Source organism: Pseudophryne corroboree, chromosome 1 (genome assembly GCF_028390025.1).
Source record: "Pseudophryne corroboree isolate aPseCor3 chromosome 1, aPseCor3.hap2, whole genome shotgun sequence".
NCBI classification, from domain to species: domain Eukaryota; kingdom Metazoa; phylum Chordata; class Amphibia; order Anura; family Myobatrachidae; genus Pseudophryne; species Pseudophryne corroboree.
This window is the reverse complement of record NC_086444.1, coordinates 661,860,925-661,883,593: the sequence shown is the minus strand read 5'-3', so window position 1 is coordinate 661,883,593 and position 22,669 is coordinate 661,860,925. Positions and strand designations below refer to the sequence as shown.

At 44.5% G+C, this 22,669-nt stretch overlaps 1 protein-coding gene and 1 non-coding gene across 5 annotated transcripts in view; both read right to left on the bottom strand.

Annotated features, from left to right (window-relative positions):
• Positions 1 to 22,669, bottom strand: part of SMC2 (structural maintenance of chromosomes 2) — a 213,019-nt gene that overhangs the window by 102,399 nt on the left and 87,951 nt on the right. For all 4 annotated transcript variants that reach the window (XM_063914672.1, XM_063914675.1, XM_063914673.1 and 1 more), the window contains exons 13-16: positions 12,147 to 12,285; positions 11,914 to 12,033; positions 10,985 to 11,189; positions 8,728 to 8,863 (exon numbers count right to left, since the gene is read on the bottom strand). In XM_063914672.1, the coding sequence (XP_063770742.1) occupies positions 8,728 to 8,863; positions 10,985 to 11,189; positions 11,914 to 12,033; positions 12,147 to 12,285 (600 nt within the window). The remainder of the gene's footprint in view (positions 1 to 8,727; positions 8,864 to 10,984; positions 11,190 to 11,913; positions 12,034 to 12,146; positions 12,286 to 22,669) is intronic.
• Positions 5,712 to 5,832, bottom strand: LOC134932348 (U5 spliceosomal RNA). Its single transcript, XR_010179322.1, has one exon. It is a non-coding gene; the product is annotated as a U5 spliceosomal RNA (small nuclear RNA).

Genomic DNA, 22,669 nt, shown 5'->3' with positions numbered 1-22,669 from the left:
GAAGCTGGTAAGGCCGACTTGAAAAAATCGGCGTGGGGGCACCTCTTCGAATTCCAGCTTGTAGCCCTGGGAGACCATTTCTATCACCCAAGGGTCCAAGTCTGACTGAACCCAGACTTGGCTGAATAGTCGAAGGCGTGCCCCCACCTGTGCGGACTCCCGCAGGGGAGCCCCAGCGTCATGCGGTAGACTTAGCGGAAGCCGGGGAGGACTTCTGCTCTTGGGAACCAGCCGCAGCAGGTGTCCTCTTGCCTCTACCCTTACCTCTGGCGAAGAAAGAGGAGCCCCGACCTCTTCTGGATCTATGCGACCGAAAGGACTGCATCTGATATTGTGGGGGTTTCTTTTGCTGTTGGGGAACAAAAGGTAAAAAGGTCGACTTACCCGCGGTAGCTGTAGAGATCAGGTCCGCGAGGCCGTCTCCAAACAATACATCACCTTTGTAAGGTAAAACCTCCATATGCCTTTTTGAGTCTGCATCCCCCGTCCATTGGCGGATACATAAAGCTCTTCTTGCCGAAATAGCCATAGCATTGGCTCTTGAACCCAGTAAACCAATGTCTCTTTGAGCGTCCCTCATAAGACTGCGTCCTTAATATGAGCTAATGTTAACAAAATTGTATCCCTATCTAGGGTATCAAGGTCAGCCGACAGTGTATCCGTCCAAGCTGCTACTGCACTACATACCCATGCCGACGGAATTGCCGGTCTCAGCAAAGTACCAGTATGAGTGTAGATAGACTTTAGTGTAGTCTCTTGCCTGCGGTCCGCAGGATCCTTGAGGGCCGCTGTGTCAGGGGACGGTAGCGCCACCTTCTTGGAAAGGCATGTTATGGCTTTGTCCACTGTGGGAGAGGATTCCCAATGTACCCTGTCCTGTGTAGGGAAAGGGTACGCCATTAGAACCCTTTTGGGAATCTGCAGTTTCTTATCTGGAGTTTCCCCATGCTTTTTCACATAACTCATTAATTTCATGGGAAGGAGGAAAGTTTATAACTTGTTTCTTTCCCTTAAACATGTATATCCTCGTGTCGGGCACCGAGGGCTCATCAGTGATATGTAACACATCTTTTATTGCAATAATCATGCACTGAATACTTTTTGTCACCCTGGGGTGCAATCTTGCTTCATCATAGTCGACACTGGAATCAGTCCGTGTCGGTATCTGTGTCCCTTATTTGTGAGAAGGGACGTTTCTGAGACCCCGACGGGTCCTGTGAGTCGATATAATCCGTAGATTGATTACCTGCCGACGCACTGGACTCTGCTTTGTCCAGTCTTTTATGCAGTGAAGCTACACTAGCAATTAACATATGCCACATATCCATCCAATCCTGAGTCGGCACCGCCGACTGAGACGCACCACTCATCTGTTCCACCTCCTCTTTGGATAAGCCTTCCGTTTCAGACATGCCGACACACGTACCGACACCCCCCACACACTGGGATATAACTATAAGGGGACAATTCCCCAAAAAAGGCCCTTTGGAGAAACAGAGAGAGAGTATGTCAGCACACACCAGCGCCAACTGACCCAGGAAAAAAAAAACCCAGATAGCGCATGCATGCATGTGTGTATATATATATATATATATATATATATATATATATATATATATATATAAATGTATATAGATTTCCCCACTCACTGCGTCTTAACTATGTGCCCCCCTCGCTTTTTTTCAGCCCTCTGATGCTCAGCAGGGGAGAGTACGGGGAGCCAGCGTTCTCTGCAGGCTCTGTGGAGAAAATGGCGCTGTTAGTGCTGAGGGATCAAGCTCCGCCCCCTCACGCGGCGGGCTTCTGTCCCGCTCGTGAATTTGAAAAAAAAATAGGATTTTGGTACTTACCAGGTAAATCCTTTTCTTTGAATCCATAGGGGGCACTGGAGTACTCTTGGGATATGGACGGGCGTAGCCGAACAAAGGCACTGAATATTTAAATTTAGGACTCTCCCCCCCCTCCATATCCCCGAGTACCTCAGTGTACTCTCTCAGTGTTTTTTACTGAGCGAACAGGAACTATATAGAGAGGTTGACAATGGAGAATACCTATAACATAACGGACAACCACAATGTTGACCCATAACCTTACTGTCAACTAAACAGTTGACACCATAACCGATAGAACTTTATAATTTGAACCAATCGGTGAAAATGTGTTACCATAAGCTCCTCTGAGCTTAATATCAATCAAGTAAAACTTGTTACCCTAAGCTCCCTTGAGCTTAAAACAACCCAGGTAAAACTGCTCTGGGTGGGCGTCCAGTGCCCCCTATGGATTCAAAGAAAAGGATTTACCTGGTAAGTACCAAAATCCTATTTTCTTTATCATCCACTAGGGGTCACTGGAGTACTCTTGGGACGTACCAAAGCTTCCCTCGTGGGCGGGAGAGCTGTTTGATACTTGTAACAGTGGGCAGGCCAAAGCTAGATGCTGATGGCGCCACCATTCATAACGTGTAAACGTGCACGGCTATGTAGCCGCGTCGTAGACGCTCCACGACCCGCTGGGTCTGACATTCCCACAGAACCTGTGGGATGAGCTATTACTGACGTAGGCGATTGTAACTTAGCCTTAAAGTAAGCCTGACTTGTAGTCATTATTATTATCCCACTGGATAATGTCTGCTGAGAAACTGGCTAACCCCAGTTGGCAGAATCAGAGAACAAACAACGTATTGATATCACGTACTGTAGACATTCGGGACATATATAAACGCGTAATGCGTGTACCACATTCAGAATTCTAGAATGTGCTGTCCACACAGGAACCACTATTGGTATATTGATGTGAAGAATACGAAAGCGGAATTCGTCCGAAGATCTGCTTTGTCATGAGAAAACTCAAATACGGTGGCTTGGAATACAAGGCACCCAAATATGAAAACAAAACCCTTGCCGAAGCCAAGGCTAGAAGAAAAATGTTTTCCAAAGTGAGAAACTTAATCCCCATTTGTTGTAAGGGTTCAAAATATGAAAACTGTAAGAAATCTGAACCCAACCTCAAGCCACCTGGCGCTGTAGGTGAGATAAATAGAATCTGAACTTTGGTGACACCTTGTATAACGGTGTGTACAGACGCAATAAAGACAAACGTCTTTGAAGATAAGTTTACTACACAGATACCTGCACCCTCCGTGCAAGTAAACGCAGTTTTCCATACCACCCCGTTTAACAGAATACGGATAACTTGAAGGATGATGTCGGAAACTTCAGAGGTTTACGACTTATGTAAGCACACGAAATTTTGTAATAATGAGCTGCCTTAAGCGGTCTACTAGCTCGTAACCTGGTTGGTATAACCGACACTGTAATGCTCTATTTCTTAAGAGGGCGGTTTGAACCCTCACCCCATCAACCGCAGCTGCGGTACATAGGTAATAGGTACATAGGTAACTATGGGTAAAAAAAAACGTTCCCTGATGTACCAGGTTGGACGTATTATGAGCGGCCCAAGATCGTGTGCAAGTATTCCTTGGAAATTCGAGAAGCAACTTCTCCGACACACATGAGATACCATCAGTATGACTGTGACGAACTGTCTTATGATCCGTTTTGACAACGGAGAGAGAGAGAGAGAGAGAGAGAGAGAGAGAGAGCGCAGCGGAAAATGGTGGAGCCAGATACACGATGCTGAATGACCACATGAATGTGAGAGACTTCACCGCCACTGCCCTTGTGATCTGTTGTTTTGTACACATACTGAGCTTTTGTAATTGTGGCGAGATACCATCATGTATACCTGAGGGTAACCCCCTTCTGTGGACTCACATATGAAACACCTCTGGATTTAATGTCCAGTTTTCAGGATCCAAATTCTGACGGGTGAGATCATCTGTCTAACAGATGTCCACTCACGGAATAATCTCTTGACATTTTCACATAATGGTGTTCTGAGCCATTGAGGATTGGAGTTACCTGCCGCATTGCCATGCGGCTTTTTTGTTCTCTGTATGCAACTGCCGTTGCGTTGTCTGACCGCCCGTGGTCAGACTGAAAGCGAAGCATGTAGTGCATTGTAAAATTCACGTAGTTCCAGGACATTTATCGACAGCAATCTATCGTGTTTTAGAACCTCTGTCGCTGATTTTTTGTAAACTACAACTCCTGAACCTCTGCGACTCTCGTCCAGACACCCTCGCCCCTCTGTGGGAACCGCGAGTGAAGGGCGGCGAACTAAATCGCTTTAAAACGCATTATTATCTTAACTAGGTGAATACACCAATGTACCGTTAGTGTGCGTGAATTGCACTAATTACTAGATGTACATTTGTTCTTGCTGGTGTAGTAGGTAAATGCTTTGAATTACCGTATTTATAATCTTACCTAGGAATTGTGAACGTGATCTGCCACCGCAGTATACATTAGTAGCGCAAGTTAGAGGAACTTTGTTGATACAGAGTTCTTATGAGCAGATCATCTAAGATAGAGAAACTCTGTTGCGACAGAGTTCTTATGTGAGATGAACTATCATCTTCCAACATCACTTTGGTAAATACCAGAGTATAAGAAACGGTAGACCTGAAATGGTTAATGGTTGTGGCGATTTGCAAACGCTAAAACCTGTGATGAACAAACCGGAATGGGTATATCTGCATTGTGCAGATCAAGTGCAAGTATGCAATTTTGTGGCTCCAATCTGCCAATACTAACCGCAGCAAATCTATTTTCAAACTGCAGTAAGTGACTTGCTGATTGAAACTGCGACGTAGCTGTATGGTTTTGTTACCCCAAACAGAGGGGAATAAGCAACCCTGACTCTGTTGTTGTACTACTGCCTGTATTATAAAGACAGCTGAAAACCCAGCAGAGACCAAATGACTACCTGCCAAACCGTTCGACTGAGGCAGTCATGTCCTTTAATTTGTAACTAGCTGAGACCTCCATGAGTTGAAGTCTGGAAACCCCGCAAAAGTAACATGTAAAGACGCGCTTCCACAATTGGAAAAGAGATCATCAAACTACTGGCTTGCTGACCGTAGCGTCCTGTCGTTACAAGGCGTGAGTGTTTTGTACCACCGCCTTGAAAAACTGAAGTCTAAAGGGATTAAACGCCGGCACAAGTATTCCGTTTTGATACTGGATGCGGTAATGGCTGAATATCAAATTTAGGACCAACAAGCTGTGGCCTTGTCGTGCTGAACTAGCGACGATGAAAAGTGAGAATCGAAGTACCGTCGTTAGAAGAGGCTTTACAGATATACTCTGCAGCTTCTTTTAACAGTAATGTCATTGTTTCCATACATAGTCTAGTGACCCAAATGTTTCTTGGGTCTTTATAATGTTTGACACAGACGCATTTACCAATGGCGGATGGCGTCATCTTGGAAACGATTAAATAGTGGTCAAAGTCTACTAAGTGTAACAATGGAGACATTGACTCACTGTAATTTATCAATGTATGTTGGCAACAACCCTGCACTATCTGAGTGCTGGTCTAATGTACCCTTCTCACTCGTAGTTATCGGTGTGCATTAAATTATAAGACCAGTTAAATAAACACTATGGTACCCAAAGGGAAATTGGCCCTTTGGAAAGACTGTCTTTTGTTAGAGCTGGCGGAATAACTTCCGAGACTCCGATGTTTAGTTGAATTGCCATTAAAATAGGACTGGAAAATTATTTTTAGTCTGCGCTAGCCTTACTCGCTATGCAGACAGACACCACAATAGGCAACGGACAGCCATTGCACGCCTTATGACGTTATCATGTCATATATATATTTTATTGCTGAACAGCATATTAATATTAAACTCATGGTTGTTTCTCTCTACGGAAATCTTTAGTAAAAACCGAAAGATTTATTGGCTGTGAAGAGAAACCAGAGTAATCTTTATGTGAAAAGCAGTTCACATGGCATATGAAACCCGAACCAAATTCCTACTAACACCCCTGCGCCTCTGGTGGCTTAGAGATGTAGGGCAGGAATGTTCTAGAATTATGTAAAAATACAGTTTACATGGCTAACTTATGCTGACCAAAAATTCCCCCTAACACCCCTGCGCCTCTGGTGGCTTAGAGATGTAGGGCAGGAATGTTCCAGAATTACAAACTGGAAAACAACAGGAAACATGGTTAAAATGGCCCCTTTGCCATGCTGACCCTGATAATCACAGAACAAATTACAAATGTTCCCGTGTTAATCTAGCCTATTATACAGTATAATCACAGGCCGGGTACAACACATGCTCTATGAATAAATATATATATATATATATATTCCAGACATTAATATATTTATACAGCATCAATATAGGCTCAATAGCCTGTTTACAATGTTAATAACAGCCATTAATATATAGGCTCAAAAGCCTATTATACTGCTACATCACAGACAGTAATATAGATTTAATAGCCCATTACTATCAGGCCATCCTTATAAATATCTTATACATATATTTAACCTGGCAACTTCCACCGGGTCTCTTCCCCCCACCGTCTCTGTACTGAGACTGAGAGAGCTGCGGCGGCCGACAGCCTTTGTCATCACCTGCACTGAGGTCTGCTGTGGCCGTTGTGAGGGCGCCTGAGTGGGGAGAGCAGCGGCGTGCCTGGAGCGCTTTCCACCGCTGGGAAACACGGACGCCGGACGGAGCGGCTGATAAATATGGTTTTCCCCCTGCTCTGCTGTGTCTGAGTGGGGAGAGCAGCCACGTGCTGTGCGGCCGGACGAAGCTGCGGCCGAACGGAGCGCTCACCGTCTTTGTCAGACCTTGTGCGGAGCGGCTGATAAATATGGTTTTCCCCCTGCTCTGCTGTGTCTGAGTGGGGAGAGCAGCCGCGTGCTGTGCGGCCGGGCGAAGCAGCGGCCGAACGGAGCGCTTACCTTGTGCGTAGCGGCTGGGCATAGCGCGTCTGAGCTCCCCCTGCTGTGCTGCCGGACGGAGCTCAGTATGAGCGCGAGGCATGTTAACCCCTACATAGCGGGGCGGCAGCCTGCGCTGACCGCCCCGTTCCCCAGCCTACCTTCCTTGCGACGCTGTAACTCCTGGCTGTGACGGGGCTTCTTGTGTGTAAGCTCCGTCCAGTTTCAGTGAAGTGAGTCATGGCTGTGACGGGGCTTCTTCTGTGTAAGCTCCGTCCAGTCTTCATTGATGTGACTCATGGTTGTTTCAGTGTGAGTCATTCTGTAGTCCTGGCTGCAACGGAGCTTCTTTGTGTAAGCTCCGTTCAGCTTTGTAGTCCTGGCTGTGACGGGGCTTCTATGTGTAAGCTCAGTCCAGCTCCAGTCAGCGTCCCAGTGATCTATGGCTGCGACGGGCTTCTTTTGTGCAAGCCCGTCCAGCTCTCTAGTCCTGGCTGCTCTTTTAGAAGCAGTGAGCTGTCTGTGGCTGTGAGGGTGCTCTTTGTGAGGACCGACACGCCATGCTGTCTGTGGCTGTGAGGGTGCTCTTTGTGAGGACTGACACGCCATGCGCTGCCCCTGCAGCGGCACTATCCCGGACCCATGTTTTTCCAGAAACTGGGAAGGGATGTGCTATGTGTAAAAATAAAAATTAAAAATAAAAATCCAAGTGTGGGTATACCACAAGCCGATGTTCGTGCTGTGAGCACCAAAAAAACACTGAGAGAGTACACTGAGGTACTCGGGGATATGGAGGGGGGGGAGAGTCCTAAATTTAAATATTCAGTGCCTTTGTTCGGCTACGCCCGTCCATATCCCAAGAGTACTCCAGTGACCCCTAGTGGATGATAAAGAAATGGCGGGGATCCGTAGTGTACTGCCTCCGCAGCCTAACTACATACTTTTTTGCCTAAAACGAGGTTTATTGCTGGCCAGGGCGCCCCCCCTGCGCCCTGCACCCATCAGTGCTATGTGTGTGTGTAAGTGTGGGAGCAATGGCGCGCAGCTTCCTGCTGCGCGCTTACCTCATGAAGATCTGAAGTCTTCTGCCGCCTGATGTCTTCTTATGTCTGACATACTCACCCGGCTTCTGTGAGGAGGATGGCGGCGCGGCTCCGGGATGAACCCCAGGGTGAGACCTGTGTTACGACTCCCTATGGAGCTAATGGTGTCCAGTAGCCTAAGAAGCAGAGCCCTTAACTCTTAAGAAGTGGGTCTGCTTCTCTCCCCTCAGTCCCACGATGCAGGGACTCTGTTGCCAGCAGTGCTCCCTGAAAATAAAAAACCTAACAAAATTCTTTTTACAGAAAACTCAGGAGAGCTCCCTGTAATGCACCCTATCTCCTCTGGGCACAAGATCTAACTGAGGTCTGGAGGAGGGGCATAGGGGGAGGAGCCAGTGCACACCATACTAGAAAGTTCTTTTAGGTGCCCATGTCTCCTGCGGAGCCCGTCTATACCCCATGGTCCTTACGGAGTCCCCAGCATCCTCTAGGACGTAAGAGAAAAAAACTACATGAGATATCAGTGTAAACCTCAAGATTTATAGCCAGATTTGTAGGTCCCATATAGGGTACAGAGTACAGCAAAATTAGGGAAACCAATGGTAAAAATGATGCCCAGATTTAGCAAGCCTTGGAGAATGATAAATAGTACAGTGATAAAGTACCAATCAATCAGCTCCTTACTGAAACTTTCAAACACAGCCTATAACGTGGCAGTTAGAAGCTGATTGGCTGGTACTTTATCTCCATTCACTTTATCTCTCGCCAAGGCTTGATAAATGGGGGCCGTGAACCGTTAATACAGAATGACAGAGTTAGGTTACATGAAACTGAAAACCCCCAGTGCATGTAAATCTGGCTTATCAGCCTAATGTACCTTTCAACTGTATTCTTCAGAGCAGCCAGCTCCTTCTCCACCATCTGCAGCTCTGCCTCCTTTACTTTCAACTCATCCTGAACATCTTTAATCTCCTGTACTTTGGATAACACAGATGGGGCTTGGGAACGAGCACCTGTTGGGAGTTGGAGGTGGATGCACAGTTTGAAACATCTTAGTTGCTTACTTAATGTTAAATTCTTTTTTCCACACACATGCACACTAGGGTTACATTTGTCAGAAGCCAATTAACCTATTAGGTTTTTGTATTGTGGGTGAAGAATACAAATGTGACAATGTGACATAGATATGGCCCTTGTTGGAATTGAACCCAAAACCCCAGTGCTGTGAGGCAGCAAAGCCAATCATTGCATCATACTACCAAGTTTGTTCTGTCTGAAGTATCCATACATAGTGGAAAAGGGATACGATCAATTTACCTACAATCAAAATCCCGACGGTCAAAATACAGACAACCATTGACCGACGGTGAAAATACCGACATTTAAAATTCAACAATGTCAAAATACAGACATTTAAAATGTCGACAGGTCAAAAAGTCGACATGAGTTTTTCATGATTTTTTAAAATTGAAACTAGGTATGGCCATCAGTGGATTATCATTGATTGATACCATTGATCGATAACAGATGGTGGGAAACCATCGATGGTCACCCTTAATGTAATATTGAGCTAGTTGCGAACCAATCAGGACCCGGGGGTGTGGCTTCGTGGGTGGAGCTATGCTCCATATCCCTGGCACCCTGAAGGATTTAAAAAAAAAAATAATTAGATATATATATATATATCTATCGTCAAAATGTATAAGTGTGCGCTCATGTGGATCAAATATAATCTGTAGTAAAATATTAAATTATTTTCTTATAATTAAAATATTTTCACATGCATTCCAATTTCACATATATCTATCTATCTATCAGATATAAAAGGCGGCACTCAGAGACTTGACTTGTGCAAAACAAACTTTTAGTGCAAAAACTGCAGGTTACAGCATCAACGTTTCGGGGGGCTAAGCGCCCCGAAACATTGATGCTGTAACATGCAGTTTTTGCACTAAAAGTTTGTTTTGCACAAGTCAAGTCTCTGAGTGCCGCCTTTTATATCTGCTATTTACATGGAGGTGCAAACCTCATTGGAGGGCACCAGAGCCAGTTAACCCTTGGAGGTTTTTCGAGTGCCAGCCACAAAAGGATTATATATATATATATATATATATATATATATATATATATATATATATATATATATATATATATATATATATATATATATATTTTTATAAAACTAACATCGATGGCGGAAACCATCTGCACAGCGGGGCCCCCGGTTTGTACTCACCACTGTCGTCACCTTCAGGATACTGTTACGGGTGTGTGGCTTGCTGCGATTGTGACCGCAAAGGCGCAGTGCGCCGCTGTACAACCACCTCTCAGGGCGGTGACCGTCCACACCTCTAATTCCCACATTGCAGGTATGCTGTTGCCCAAACAGCATACCGAAAATAATAAAAGCTTTAAAAGAAACTGAAGAAAACTCTCTGGAGCTCAGAGATGTACATCCTCTCCTGAGGGCACTTTTTTTCTAAACTGCCTGTTGGAAGGTGCATAAATGAGAGGAGCTAGCACACCCAGTTGAAGAAATTTAAAGTGCACCAGCTTCTTTGGGCCCCCGTCTATACCCCATCGTACTAATTCCCCAATATTCCTTATGGATGCTAGAGAAATAAGTAATTGACATTAGCTTGTCTGATGGAATGAAGAGCACAGATCTTACAAAGTTCTCTGAATTAAAGACACTGATGTGTGTAAAAATCTGTAAAGGTCAGCAGTTTCTGAGACACAGAAATCACACCAACAAAACATTCCACTGCCAATCTACTCGCCAATTATTATGATTGGTCATGTGTACAGCAGTTTGTTTGTTTATTCACGCTAGGCTGTTTTAGCAGGGCGCCATGCCCTGCCTGATTCTTAAAGGGCAAAATACGCAGAGCCACTTCTGCTGCGTCCTGCTAAAACAGCCTGCCATGCCACCACTTGCACAGATGCTGTGCTCATCTATTCAAAGGAAAGGGATAGACTGGGGGAGGTCCAGCATTTTTATAGGTCCTGGGCACGCCCCCATCACCCCCAAAGTGACGCTGGTGGGGCCGCATCCACCTCCCCATTTCTCGCACACGCACACTGGCCCAGAATCATGGATAAGAAAATATACATATATGTGAACATGCATTTACCTCCACTAAGTGTTCCCTGTGGATCAAAAGTATCTCCTCCAAGAGTCACTGTTTTGGTTAGTATCCGTTTGTCGAAGGTCACCTTTTTAGCATTGTCCATTGTATCACAAACCAATGTGGTTCCAAAGACATATTCCATAGCTTTTTGCAGCTCTGACTCATAGCCCACCAATGTTAGAGCAAGGTGCACATTGTCAGGTCCCACCTACACAATGACACAGAGAAGGCTACATAAGTGCTTTTTAAAAAAAAAAAAAAAAACAGGCCAGCAAAGTTCATTTATTCTCCCAAGATTCCTTACAAACACCATATAATCTATTCAACCAAACTGTAGCCTCTTTCTTAAGACACATCACTGTTTAATAAGTTGGGTTGGAATAGACAAAGGACCAGGACAGAATTTGTCTATACTGCATGTATACATTTCCAGGTCAACAAAATATACCCAACCTGGGATAAACTGTATATCTAAACAGTTTACCCCGGGTTGGGTACAACTTTGTTGACCTTAAAATGTAAATGTGCAGTATAAATACAGATATTGATGGATCATATGTGTGTAAACACAGCGAGATCCTTGCTATGTCTGATTTTGACTATGCGATTTCCCTTAACTCCCCCAGAGCCCAGATAGCACAGACTTTGACTAACTGTGCTTGAGATTTTGTCTATGTACGATTTAGACTAAGTGCCAATTTTGACTATACTTTGTACACTAGATAGTCAAGATTGACTTGCCTGCACACTCTCTCTAGCCTTACAATACAGACACCACGGGAGTGCGCATCGGGATCGAACCTGTATAGCAAGCTGCCTAACACCTTGAGTTAGGCACTAACTTTTCATAAGATTTTGACTATATAGTCAAAATCTTACAGATTTATCTCACCGTGTGTACACACCTTATAAGTGAAATAGATTGTACTTACCAGATTTTTGGCTACATTAACTGTATCCTGTCCCAAACGGCGAGCTGATATTTTATTAAGAGGAATGATCGTGAGTCTGCGCTTTAACTCCCCTTTCTCCAGCAACTTTTTACCTGTAACCTGAATTGTAAAAATATTAATTGGAGGTCAATATTATGGCTAAAACAATGTAACACATTCATCCACAAACCTTTTCACATCTACCTAAAGTATAATATTTTAGAAATATTTACCTCTGTATCAACGACAACATTGTAGAGCCGCCCCCCTGCCACCACTTCTAAGGCAGTTGCAGTAGAAATGTCTTTCACAGAGATCAATGAAGCAACAAGACCCTTCACATGTTTTCTATCCCAGTTCTTTTCTGGGTCCCTTGCAAAAGGAAGCACAGGACAATATAAACTGAAAATCAGCTAAACTTCTGTAACAGGGTAGTAATGAGCAAAAAAAACTGGTTAATAAAAAAAATGGGATTTTAATACCTACCGGTAAATCCTTTTCTCGTAGTCCATAAGGGATACTGGGGCTCACTTAATATGATTGGGGTATAGATGTGGTCCAAAGGAGCCGGAGCACTTTAAATTTCTTCAACTGGGTGTGCTGGCTCCTCCCCTCTATGCCCCCTCCTACAGCCAGTATAGGTAAAACTGTGCCTGAAGTAGAATGGACATACTTGAGAGAAGAAACATAACATTGAGTGGTGAGATTCATACACCAGCACACCAATAACATAAACTGACCAGTAACGGCTGGTAACAAACAGCAACAGCTGAACAGGTTAACTTTTCGAAAATAAAAAAACCTGCAGACACGTCAACGTACTGAGGCGGGCGCCTGGTATCCCTTATGTACTACGAAAAAAGGATTTACCAGTAGGTATTAAAATCCCATTTTCTATAACATCCATAAGGGACACTGGGGTTCACTTAATATGACGGGGACGTCCCAAAGCTTCCAGAACGGGTGGGAAAGTGTGGAGACGTCTGCAGCACCACCTGCCCAAACTGGGTATCCTCTTTGGCCAGGGTATCAAATCTGTAGACCTTCACAAAGGTTTTCTTCCCAGACCAGGTAGCAGCTCAGCATAGTTGCAAGACCGAGACTCCACGAGCAGCCACCCAGAAGACCTGATATGGTACAGTGGGCCTTCTGAGACTGTGGAACAAGTAAGGCTGCCAACACATAGGCTTGTTGTATAGTCAACCTAAGCAAACTAGCAATGGCCTGCTTAGAAGCAGGGCAACTCTTTTTCTGCGCATCATAGAGCACAAACAAGGAATCAGTCTTTCTTATCCGAGCCGTCCTTTTCATATAAATCATCAAGGCTCGCACAGCATCCAACGATTCCGAAGGAGCAGAAGTGCCAGAACTTGACGGGACAACAATTGGTTGATTCAAGTGGACAGCAGAGACAACCTTCGGCAGAAACTGCTGCCTAGTCCTGAGCTCCGCTCTGTCCTCGTAAAAGACCAAGTAGGGACTTATACATGATAGGGCCCCCAATTCTGAAACACGTCTAGTAGAAGCCGGGGCCAGTAACATCACCGTGTTCCACGTGAGGTACTTGTGTTCTACCGTCATCAGAGGTTCAAACCAGGACTGTAGAAAATCCAACACCATATTCAAATCCCAGGGTGCCGTGGGCGGCAAAAAAGGAGGTTGTATGTTAAGTACCCCTTGAAAGAAGATCTGAACTTCAAGCAACACTGCTAATTTCTTCTGGAAGAACAGAGAGCTGAAATCTGGACTTTCATAGAACCCAGACGTAAGCCCTTATCCACACCGGCCTGCAGGAAACGTAAGAAACGTTTCAAGTGGAACGTTGCAGGTGGATATGTGCGTTGTCTCCAGATAGGATGATAGTGTTTTGACGTCACAGGCTTCCTGACCTGAACCATGGTAGCAATAACCTTATTGGAAAGGCCCTTGTAAGCTAGGATGAGCCGCTCAACCTCCATGCCGTCAAACGAAGTCGCCGTAAGTCCGGGAAGACGAACGATCTCTTCTCATCGGCAGAGGCCAAGGGTCTTCGACGGACATGTCCAGAAGATCCACGTAACACGCCCTCCGAGGCCAATCTGGGCAATCAGAATTGCCTTGACTCTTTAATTCCTGATTCGCTTTAGCACCCTTGGGAGCAATGGAATCGCGGGAAACAGGTAGACCAGTCGGTAAGGCCAAGGTGACATTAGTGCATCTATTGCCCTCGCCTAAGGGTCCCTGGTTCATGAGCAATACCAGCGAAGCTTCTTGTTGAGCTGAGAAGCCATCGTGTCTGTTTGTGGGCAGCCCCACAGGTCAATGATCTGCTCAAACACCTGATGGTGGAGATTGTGAAGAATCAGGAAGTCCGCTTCCCAGTTGTCCACTCCCAGAATGAAGATTGCTCTTGCATTTCTTTCTGCCCAGAGCAGTATCTTTGACACTTCTCGCATGCAGGCTCTGCTTTTTGGCACTCATTTATGTAAGCCACCACCATGGCGTTGTCAGACTAAACATGGATTGCATGATCCCTGAGCAGAGGAGAGGCCTGAAGCAGAGCATTGTAGATCGCCCTATGTTCCAGAATGCTGAACGAAAGTAGGGCTTCTTGGGCTGACCACCTGCCCTGGAACTGAGCCCCTTGGGTGACAGCATCCCATCCTGTCAAACTCGCATCTGTCGTGAGGAGGATCCAATCCTGGATCCCGAAACTTCGACCCTCCAGTAGGTTTGAGGACTGTAGCCACCACAGGAGGGAAATCCTGGTCTCAGGTGACAGCTGTATTATCCGGTGCATCTGAAGATATGAGCCGGACCACTTACTCAGGAGATCCAATTGAAATGTTCTGGCGTGGAACCTTCCGTACTGGATCGCCTTGTATGAGGCTACCATTATCCCCAACAATCTTATGCAAAGAAGGATGGTTGGATGGATATCAGAGTAGGCCATAGAACCATTCAGATCATCTCCTGGAGTGTCAGGGAAATCTCAGAATTTCTCCTGTGAGCTGACCTCAGAGTTGTGTATTGTCAAAAGTATAAATTATATGTGGCTGTGGACCCTGATATGACGTTGTAAAAGGGTTGCATTTCTACATCAAAAGTATATGTTCAAAGCAGATATTGGCAAGCTCTGAACACAGGTCTGATAAGCCAATTAGTTTATGTCAACAGGGGGGTTCTGTAAACCAACCAGGGAAGTGTGACAAATGCCCCTGCCTGAAAGGAATGTTCAGAAATTATATTTCCTGACTAGCGTCAAACCTCTGGAGCTTCAACTCCATCCTTTGGAAGATGTGACACACAGATCACAGGCCTTCTATAGATATTAATGTTGTATCTGCACACGCACTCTTTTTTTGTCAAATTAGGGTATGAAACATAAGTTCAATATCAGACCCCTATTATGTTACTGGTAATTACCATTTGCTTCGGGGGTGCAACCAACTACAGCTATACTAGATACATAGAGGAAGAAGAGGAAAAGGGCTGTATTATCGGTGCACATAAAGAGGATCCGATCTGGTTATCGCATCCACTTATATTGTTTTAAAATGTAACTTTTATTATTATATATTTAAGAATTGTGCAAAATGGTTACACACAAACTAGGAGTATAGGCGAAACATAGAGGTTAAAATATGACAGACAAAACATAAAGGTGCAATGGAATAGAATAAAGGTGATCAAAAGATTAAAAAATGTGTCCGCGTGTTTACTCTAACGTCTACGTATTATATTGATAATTGATTATATCATTATTACTATATTTGTCTAGTCAGTGAACGATATCTCAAGAGGACATTGGGGAATGTAAATGAGACAATTAGAGATAATGTATTATCACTTGTGTAACACTGTTCTAATGCTTAGGTGTATATATTATTACTATCTATAGATATTACAAGGAGAGTGAACTTCCACTGCTGGATATAAATGGGCCCAGCAGAGTAAGGGTTAACTTTTCCAAAAGGTGGGGGCTGATGTGCTGAGGGGCCTATAACTACATGAATCACTGATAGATCCTTGTTCATTCTGAAGGAAGTGACTGCCAATGCCTGGATGGATGTCTATTTTCTTGTGAAGCTTCCTCACACAGAACTTAATGCACTACGTAAGAGTAATTAGGTTCTAATTTTCTTTATTCCCTTTTTGTTTATTGAGACATTTATCGTATCCAGAAACATTCCCAGGAACAGGGGGCCTAATTCAGAGTTGATCACAGAAGCAAATTTGTTAGCAGTTGGGCAAAACCATGTGCACTGCAGAGGGGCAGATATAACATGTGCAGAGAGAGTTATATTTAGGTGGGGTGTGTTCAAATTAAAATCTAAATTGCAGTGTAAAAATAAAGCAGCCAGTATTTACCTTGCACAGAAACAAAATAACCCACCCAATCTTACTCTCTCTGCAAATGTTATATCTGCCTCCCCCGCAGTGCACATGGTTTCCCCCAACTGCTAACACATTTTCTGCTGCGATCAACTTGGAATAACCCCCAGGAACCGCTGAGTAGGCTTCCAGGTTGGACTTTTGTAAATTGAGGATCCACCCATGATGTGACAGAAGCTGAACAGTGTGTTCTATATGGAGCAATAAAAGCACCCTGGATCTCGCTTTTATCAAGAGATCGTCCAGGTAAGGGACAATATTGACCCCCTGACCAGGAACATAATCTCCGCCATCACCTTCGTGAAAACCCTCGGAGCTGTGGACAGGCCTGGAACTGGTAGTGATCGTTCAGCAGGGCAAACCGCAGGTAAGCCTGGAGAGGTGGCCAAATCGGGATATGGAGATAGGCGTCCTTTATATCCAGACCCACAATCACTGCTCGCAAGGATACCATCTTGAACTTGAAAACCTTTAGGTAAGGGTTCAAGGATTTTAGATTCAGAATGGGCCATACCAAACTGTCCGGTTTCGGTACCACAAACAGGTTAGAGTAGTAACCCTTTCCATGTTGTTGAAGTGGCACTGGAACAATGACTTGGGACTGGACCAACTTTAGGGTGGCCTGTTACAGCGTAACTCGTGTATCCTCCAAAACGGTTAAGCTCAATTTGAAAAATCGTTGGGGAGGAGCGCTGTCAAACTCCAGCTTGTAGCCCTGCGAAATGAGGTCCTTTACCTAGGCATCCTGGCAGGAGCTTTCCCATATTCGGCTGAAGTGAAGCAGACGAGCTCCCACCTTGAGATACCCTCGAGATGGGCACAGTCTTGCTGAAGCCTTAGTGGAAGCTGAACTGGTGCCCTGTCCCTGTGAACCTGTGGCTGCTGGACTTCTCGTTTTACCTCAGGTTCCTCTCGCTGCATTCTAGGGCACCTCTGGCCCTAGATCTAAATCTTGTAGTCCGAAATGACAGGGCAGACGGTCGGGTAGAAATGTCTAGCCGGCAGGGCCCCAGAGGGAAGAAACGTGGATATCCCCGCAGAAACCTTAGAAATCCACGTTTCCAACTCAACCCTGAATAGCCATTCCCCTGAGAAGGGAAGAGACTCCACACTGCGCTTGGAATCTGCGTCCACTATCCACTGACATAGCCACAGGGCTCTGTGCACAGACACTGCCATGGCAGTAGTCCTATCACTAAGAGCGCCTATTTCCTTGAGAGAATCACACAGGACACATGCAGTGTCTTGGATGTCTTTTATGAGGGTCACCGTAGTAACCAGGGGCATATCCCTTTCTAAGAACCTCTTGAATTTGAGTCGCCCATGTATGAATGGCATGTGTCATTTAGCAACCTACAAGCACAGGTCTTTGTGATACGCCAGCCGCTGTGTAAATAGACTTCAGTGTAGTCTCTATTTTTCTAACCCCAGGGTCCTTTAATGTAAAGGAGCCCGTAGCTAGCAGTACCACCTTTTTAGATAGGCGGGAGACTGATACGTCCACGGCTGGGGGTTCTTCCCCAGTTTTCCTACCTTCTGGGGCAAATGGGAAAGTGTGCAAGAACATTTTTGTCGCCTGCTATTTTTTATCAGGATGTTTCCAGGCTTGCTTAAACATGTCATCTAGTTCAGGAGAATCAAGGAAAGTGAGTTTTTTCTGTGCTAAGAAAAACGACTGCGGTGCTGCAGCGTTTTCTAATGGGATTTTTAACACTTACCTGACAACCAGTATGAGGGACTCAATACCCTGTGCAGAAGTTGAATCTTCCATAGTAGGATCTAATTCCTCCCCTGCTCCTGTACCTCTTCCTCAGAATCTGAGAGTAAATCAGGCCACCCACGCTTATGTGACCCTGAACTGAGGGGGGGTTGTTTATCATCTGCCTTTGCAGCTAGGTCTACAACAGCCCGCTGCAGCTGTTGTGTCTGATTATTAGCAGTGAGCTGGGATGACATATCTGCCATCATAGTTTTCACGGCACCGAGCCAGGATGGCTCCTGACCCTCCCCCCCAGCCTCCTCACTAACCTGCGAGGAATGATGGCATTGTTCACATGATAGAGAACCAGCCATAGAGGGAGAGAATCTGGTGTGACATACACTGCATAATTGGTGTTTGACCATGTTTACATTAGACAACACACACACACAGACAAGTATTACAATAGCAAGCCTGCATTACTGTATGTGGGGAGGAGACATAGAATGAGAGAGGAACAGCACACCCAAGCTTGTCAGGCTCAGTGAGACTGCAAGCTGTATATATTTCACAGTGAAACAACGGATGTCTTGTCCTTTTCAGGACACTAATCGTGTACAATAGAGGCTCTCCCCCTTATTTACACCCCTGTACCAGTTTCCTGATTATCCCTGAGTGTCTGGAGGAGCTGTGTGTCCTTGCTGCTGCAGCTGTAAGCAGAGGAAGGCACAAAAACGCAGCTGGTCCCACTTTGAGGAAGATATGCCCCCCTGTAATGGCACCGGAGCTATGTCGTTATTTATACTGGCAATGTTTAGTGTAAAACATCACAAAAATGCTAGTTTTCCCCACCGCTGCCAGTGTACACAGGGGGGGCTATAGAGGCACCCCCCAAGGAGCGTTCCGTATCCACCCCTACAATTGCGCCGCACCAAGAACTGGGGGACTCCCCTAGCGGGGCCCCCAGTTTGTACTCCCCACTCTTCTCACCTTCAGGCTATGTAAGGGTTGTGCGGCGTGCTGCGATTGCGTTTGCCAAGGCACAATGCCCTGCAGTACCAACAACCTCTCAGGATGGTGGTCCTGCAGCGGGGAAGCGGCTCTGACGGCTTAAAGAGACCGGTTACCGTTTCACCCCACTAACTCGCACGGTGCAGGTATACGGTTACCCAAACAGTATACTGAAAATAAAGTTTAAAATAAACTGAAGAAAAAAAATCCTCTGGAGCTCCAAAGTGTGCATCCTCTCTTGAGGGCACATTTTTCTAAGCTGGCTGTAGGAGGGGTCATAGAGGGGAGGAGCCAGCACACCCAGTTGAAGAAATTGAAATTGCAGCGGCTCCTTTTGACCCCACCTATACCCCTAACGTATTAAGTGAACCTCAGTATCTCTTATGGATGTTAGAGAAATAGAGAACATTGAGATTCAGTTGAAATAAGACTTCAAAGTTAATTTTGGTATAAACCTAAAAAAAATTAGAACAGTAGTTCTCAAACTCGTTCCTCAGGGCCACACAAAGTTCACGTTTTCCAGATCACCTAGCAAGTGCACAGGTGTACTCATTACTCAGTTTCACATTTAAAAGATCCCCCGGTGTAGCAAATTATTTCACTTGTGATTCTGTGGAGAACTGGAAAATGTGAACTGTGTGGGGTACTGAGGACAGAGTTTGAGAACCTGTGAATTAGAATAAACCATTATGTCCCCTAAAAGTAAAATTAACTTTTTGCTGGTTTTTCTAACCCAAGACTCATAAGACAAGATCTGAAGGTTGAAAACAGTAGAGAACAGACTGTCCCCTCACGTAAAATTAAATGGGAAGATTTACAAGACAAAGCAACTAACTAAAAAACCCTCCAAAGCCTGGAGGAAACCAGGTGAGAAACTTGACATCTGCTGTATCCAGTGGTTGAAATGGAGGTTGTTGTAGTCGAATCAAAACCAAATTCAAGACTAAAGGAACTAATGAATAACTCCATGGCGGTTACAAACACTTTACACTCTGCAGAAATGTCCGCACTCTCTAGAAAAGTGCCAACCTCTTCTGGAGGTGCAGAGATCAAAATATTTAACAGAACTCAGTTTTAATCGATAATTCAACCTAGCCTGTAAGAAGAGGTTCAGGCAGGCAGACTGAACTGGAAAAAAATAGAAATATGTGATCCAGTCTCTATGATAATTCTTTACTTAAATCGGCTCTAAGCATGGTCTCTGACGGAGAACCACTTTTTTTTTTTAAGCTTCTTAAGGAACTACTACATCAAAATGCTAATTACGGATGGTGAAATGCTCCCTGTATCAACATACCCTGCCTTTCAGTAAACTGACCCAACAAACTTTCCGATGATGTCTGCGAACCACGACCAGGTCGGACAGTCTGGTCTGGTGCCACAGACCACATACAAACCCATTCTCTTTCAATCTTGAGAATGCATGGAAGCATCACCATAGAGCAAAATCTTTCCACCTTGTGGTTCAAAAAGGATGCCATTATGTCGACACTTGGAAGACCTCATCTTTCCACAATTACTGGAAGATGTCTGGATTTAGGGATCATTCTTCTGAACGCAGGCCACACCAGTTTTCCACCCCTTATATGAAGAAAGCCAATATATATGGAACATTTCATTCTGCCCGGTGCATGGATATGCCACTTTCTCTAACATCCATAAGGGATACTGGGGTTCACTTAATACGATGGGTATAGATTGGGTTCAAAGGATCCAGTGCACTTTAAATTTCTTCAACTGGGTGTGCTGGCTCCTCCCCTCTATGCCCCCTCCTACAGCCAGTATAAGTAAAACTGTGCCTGAAGTAGAATGGACATACTTGAGAGAAGAAACATAACATTGAGTGGTGAGATTCATACACCAGCACACCAATAACAAACTGACCAGCAACGGCTGGTAACAAACAGCAACAGCTGAACAGGTAAACTTTTCGAAAAGAAAAAACCTGCAGACACGTCAACGCACTCAGGTGGGCGCCCAGTATATCTTATGGACTACGAGAAAAGGAATTAGGTATTAATATCCCATTTTCTGTCATTGGAAGGGAGCTCATTGTACTTCCCTTATGGTTGATGTACGCCAGAACCTTAGGTGGTGTTTGACTGAATCCTTATGGGTTTTCACCATGACCGAAAAGGCCTCTAAATTAGTACAGTATTTAGCTCTGCTCCTAATTCTAGGACATTGAGTGGAAGGTTTGGCTTCCACCAGGGACCTCAGGCATTGAAACTGCAACTAAAAACGCACAGCATGCCTCAGCTCCAGTCATTACATTTCTCCAAATCCATATGGCAAAAGAATAACCAATGTTCAGGCTGTCGTCCTTGAAACCCCAGAATAGCAAGCAACATCCCATATTAATTTGATTTCTATAATGGCAGAGTGCATACTGAGTGAACACGGCTTCTCATACAGAACAGAATGGAAGCCTGTCTCTGCGCAATTAGATACTTTACTAAACAAAAAAAACAAAGAAAAATTCCCTGGCGCTTGTATGGTCAACTATCCTGCTCGTTTTATCACTTTACATATATAATAATATATGTATACAATTGGACATTGTCAGCTCTGGTCGGACTGAGGTGTAGCATAGCGCCTGACATCACTGCTACGGCGCCCTCCCTCAGCCCGTTCACACAGTGATCACATAACGTCAATTAACGGCGGAATGATTGCATGTTGGTTTGCCTGCCACTAAAATCCTCACGCTGCTGTTTGACTGACAATAAGTATAAAGATCTAAGGAGTTATGTGCCGAACGGGTCACTCACTGTCCATTTAAAATCTTTTGGTTTATACAAGCACCTAATATCCCTAAATATAAAGAACATTGCAAGTAAGGGTCTTGGTGCGGCTGGATAATATTGGAGACACTTATGAGAGAAGCAATTTTTATAGTTGTATGAATTATATGTCTACCTTATTGTATTGTTTTTAGACTATTATGTAATAAATTTTTACTCAACTACAGCGCTTTCTGATATATCTTATATCTTTTTTACATTTCTAGATACTTTACTAGTCTGTGTATATAGTTTATCTGGTCTGCATCCTCTGCTGTGAAGCATATCATCACACAAAGAAATCCAACTCTATGACTATAGCATCCCTGTTGGTAGATGTGTTGCAAAGTTGGGAACTAGGCATAATTTAAAAATATCAACCAGGCAAGGGATAATCGGCTGCCTGGATAACAGCAATGCAGCCATGGCTGTTATAATGTTCCCAAGGACCAGCCAGCAGAACAAATCCAAAACTTTAAATTGTGAGAACAAATTATAAATCAGAGAAGATATTGGTAACCATCCCTATTAAATGTATATATTAAAAATACAAATATATAGTAAAAAAAAAAAACCTAGCAGAAAATGTAAAAAATAAAGGAACAAGTGAAAAAATCCTGTATGCACAGCTGTATGATACATTGAACACATGATCACCAACTTGAAGACCCACCATCCGGTATACTGGCGACACATTGACATACTTACAAACTTGTATTCAAAGTTCTATTTTGTACACATATATAGAATTAATACTGCCCAAAGTTGATACAATAAAACCAAGCACATGCATATTTATTTTTAGTTTAAAAATTCTGCCTTGTGTTGTCATGGCCGCTTCCAATCATAGCTGTAGTTCTATGTACCTCATAAGCCAGCCATGGTCTGG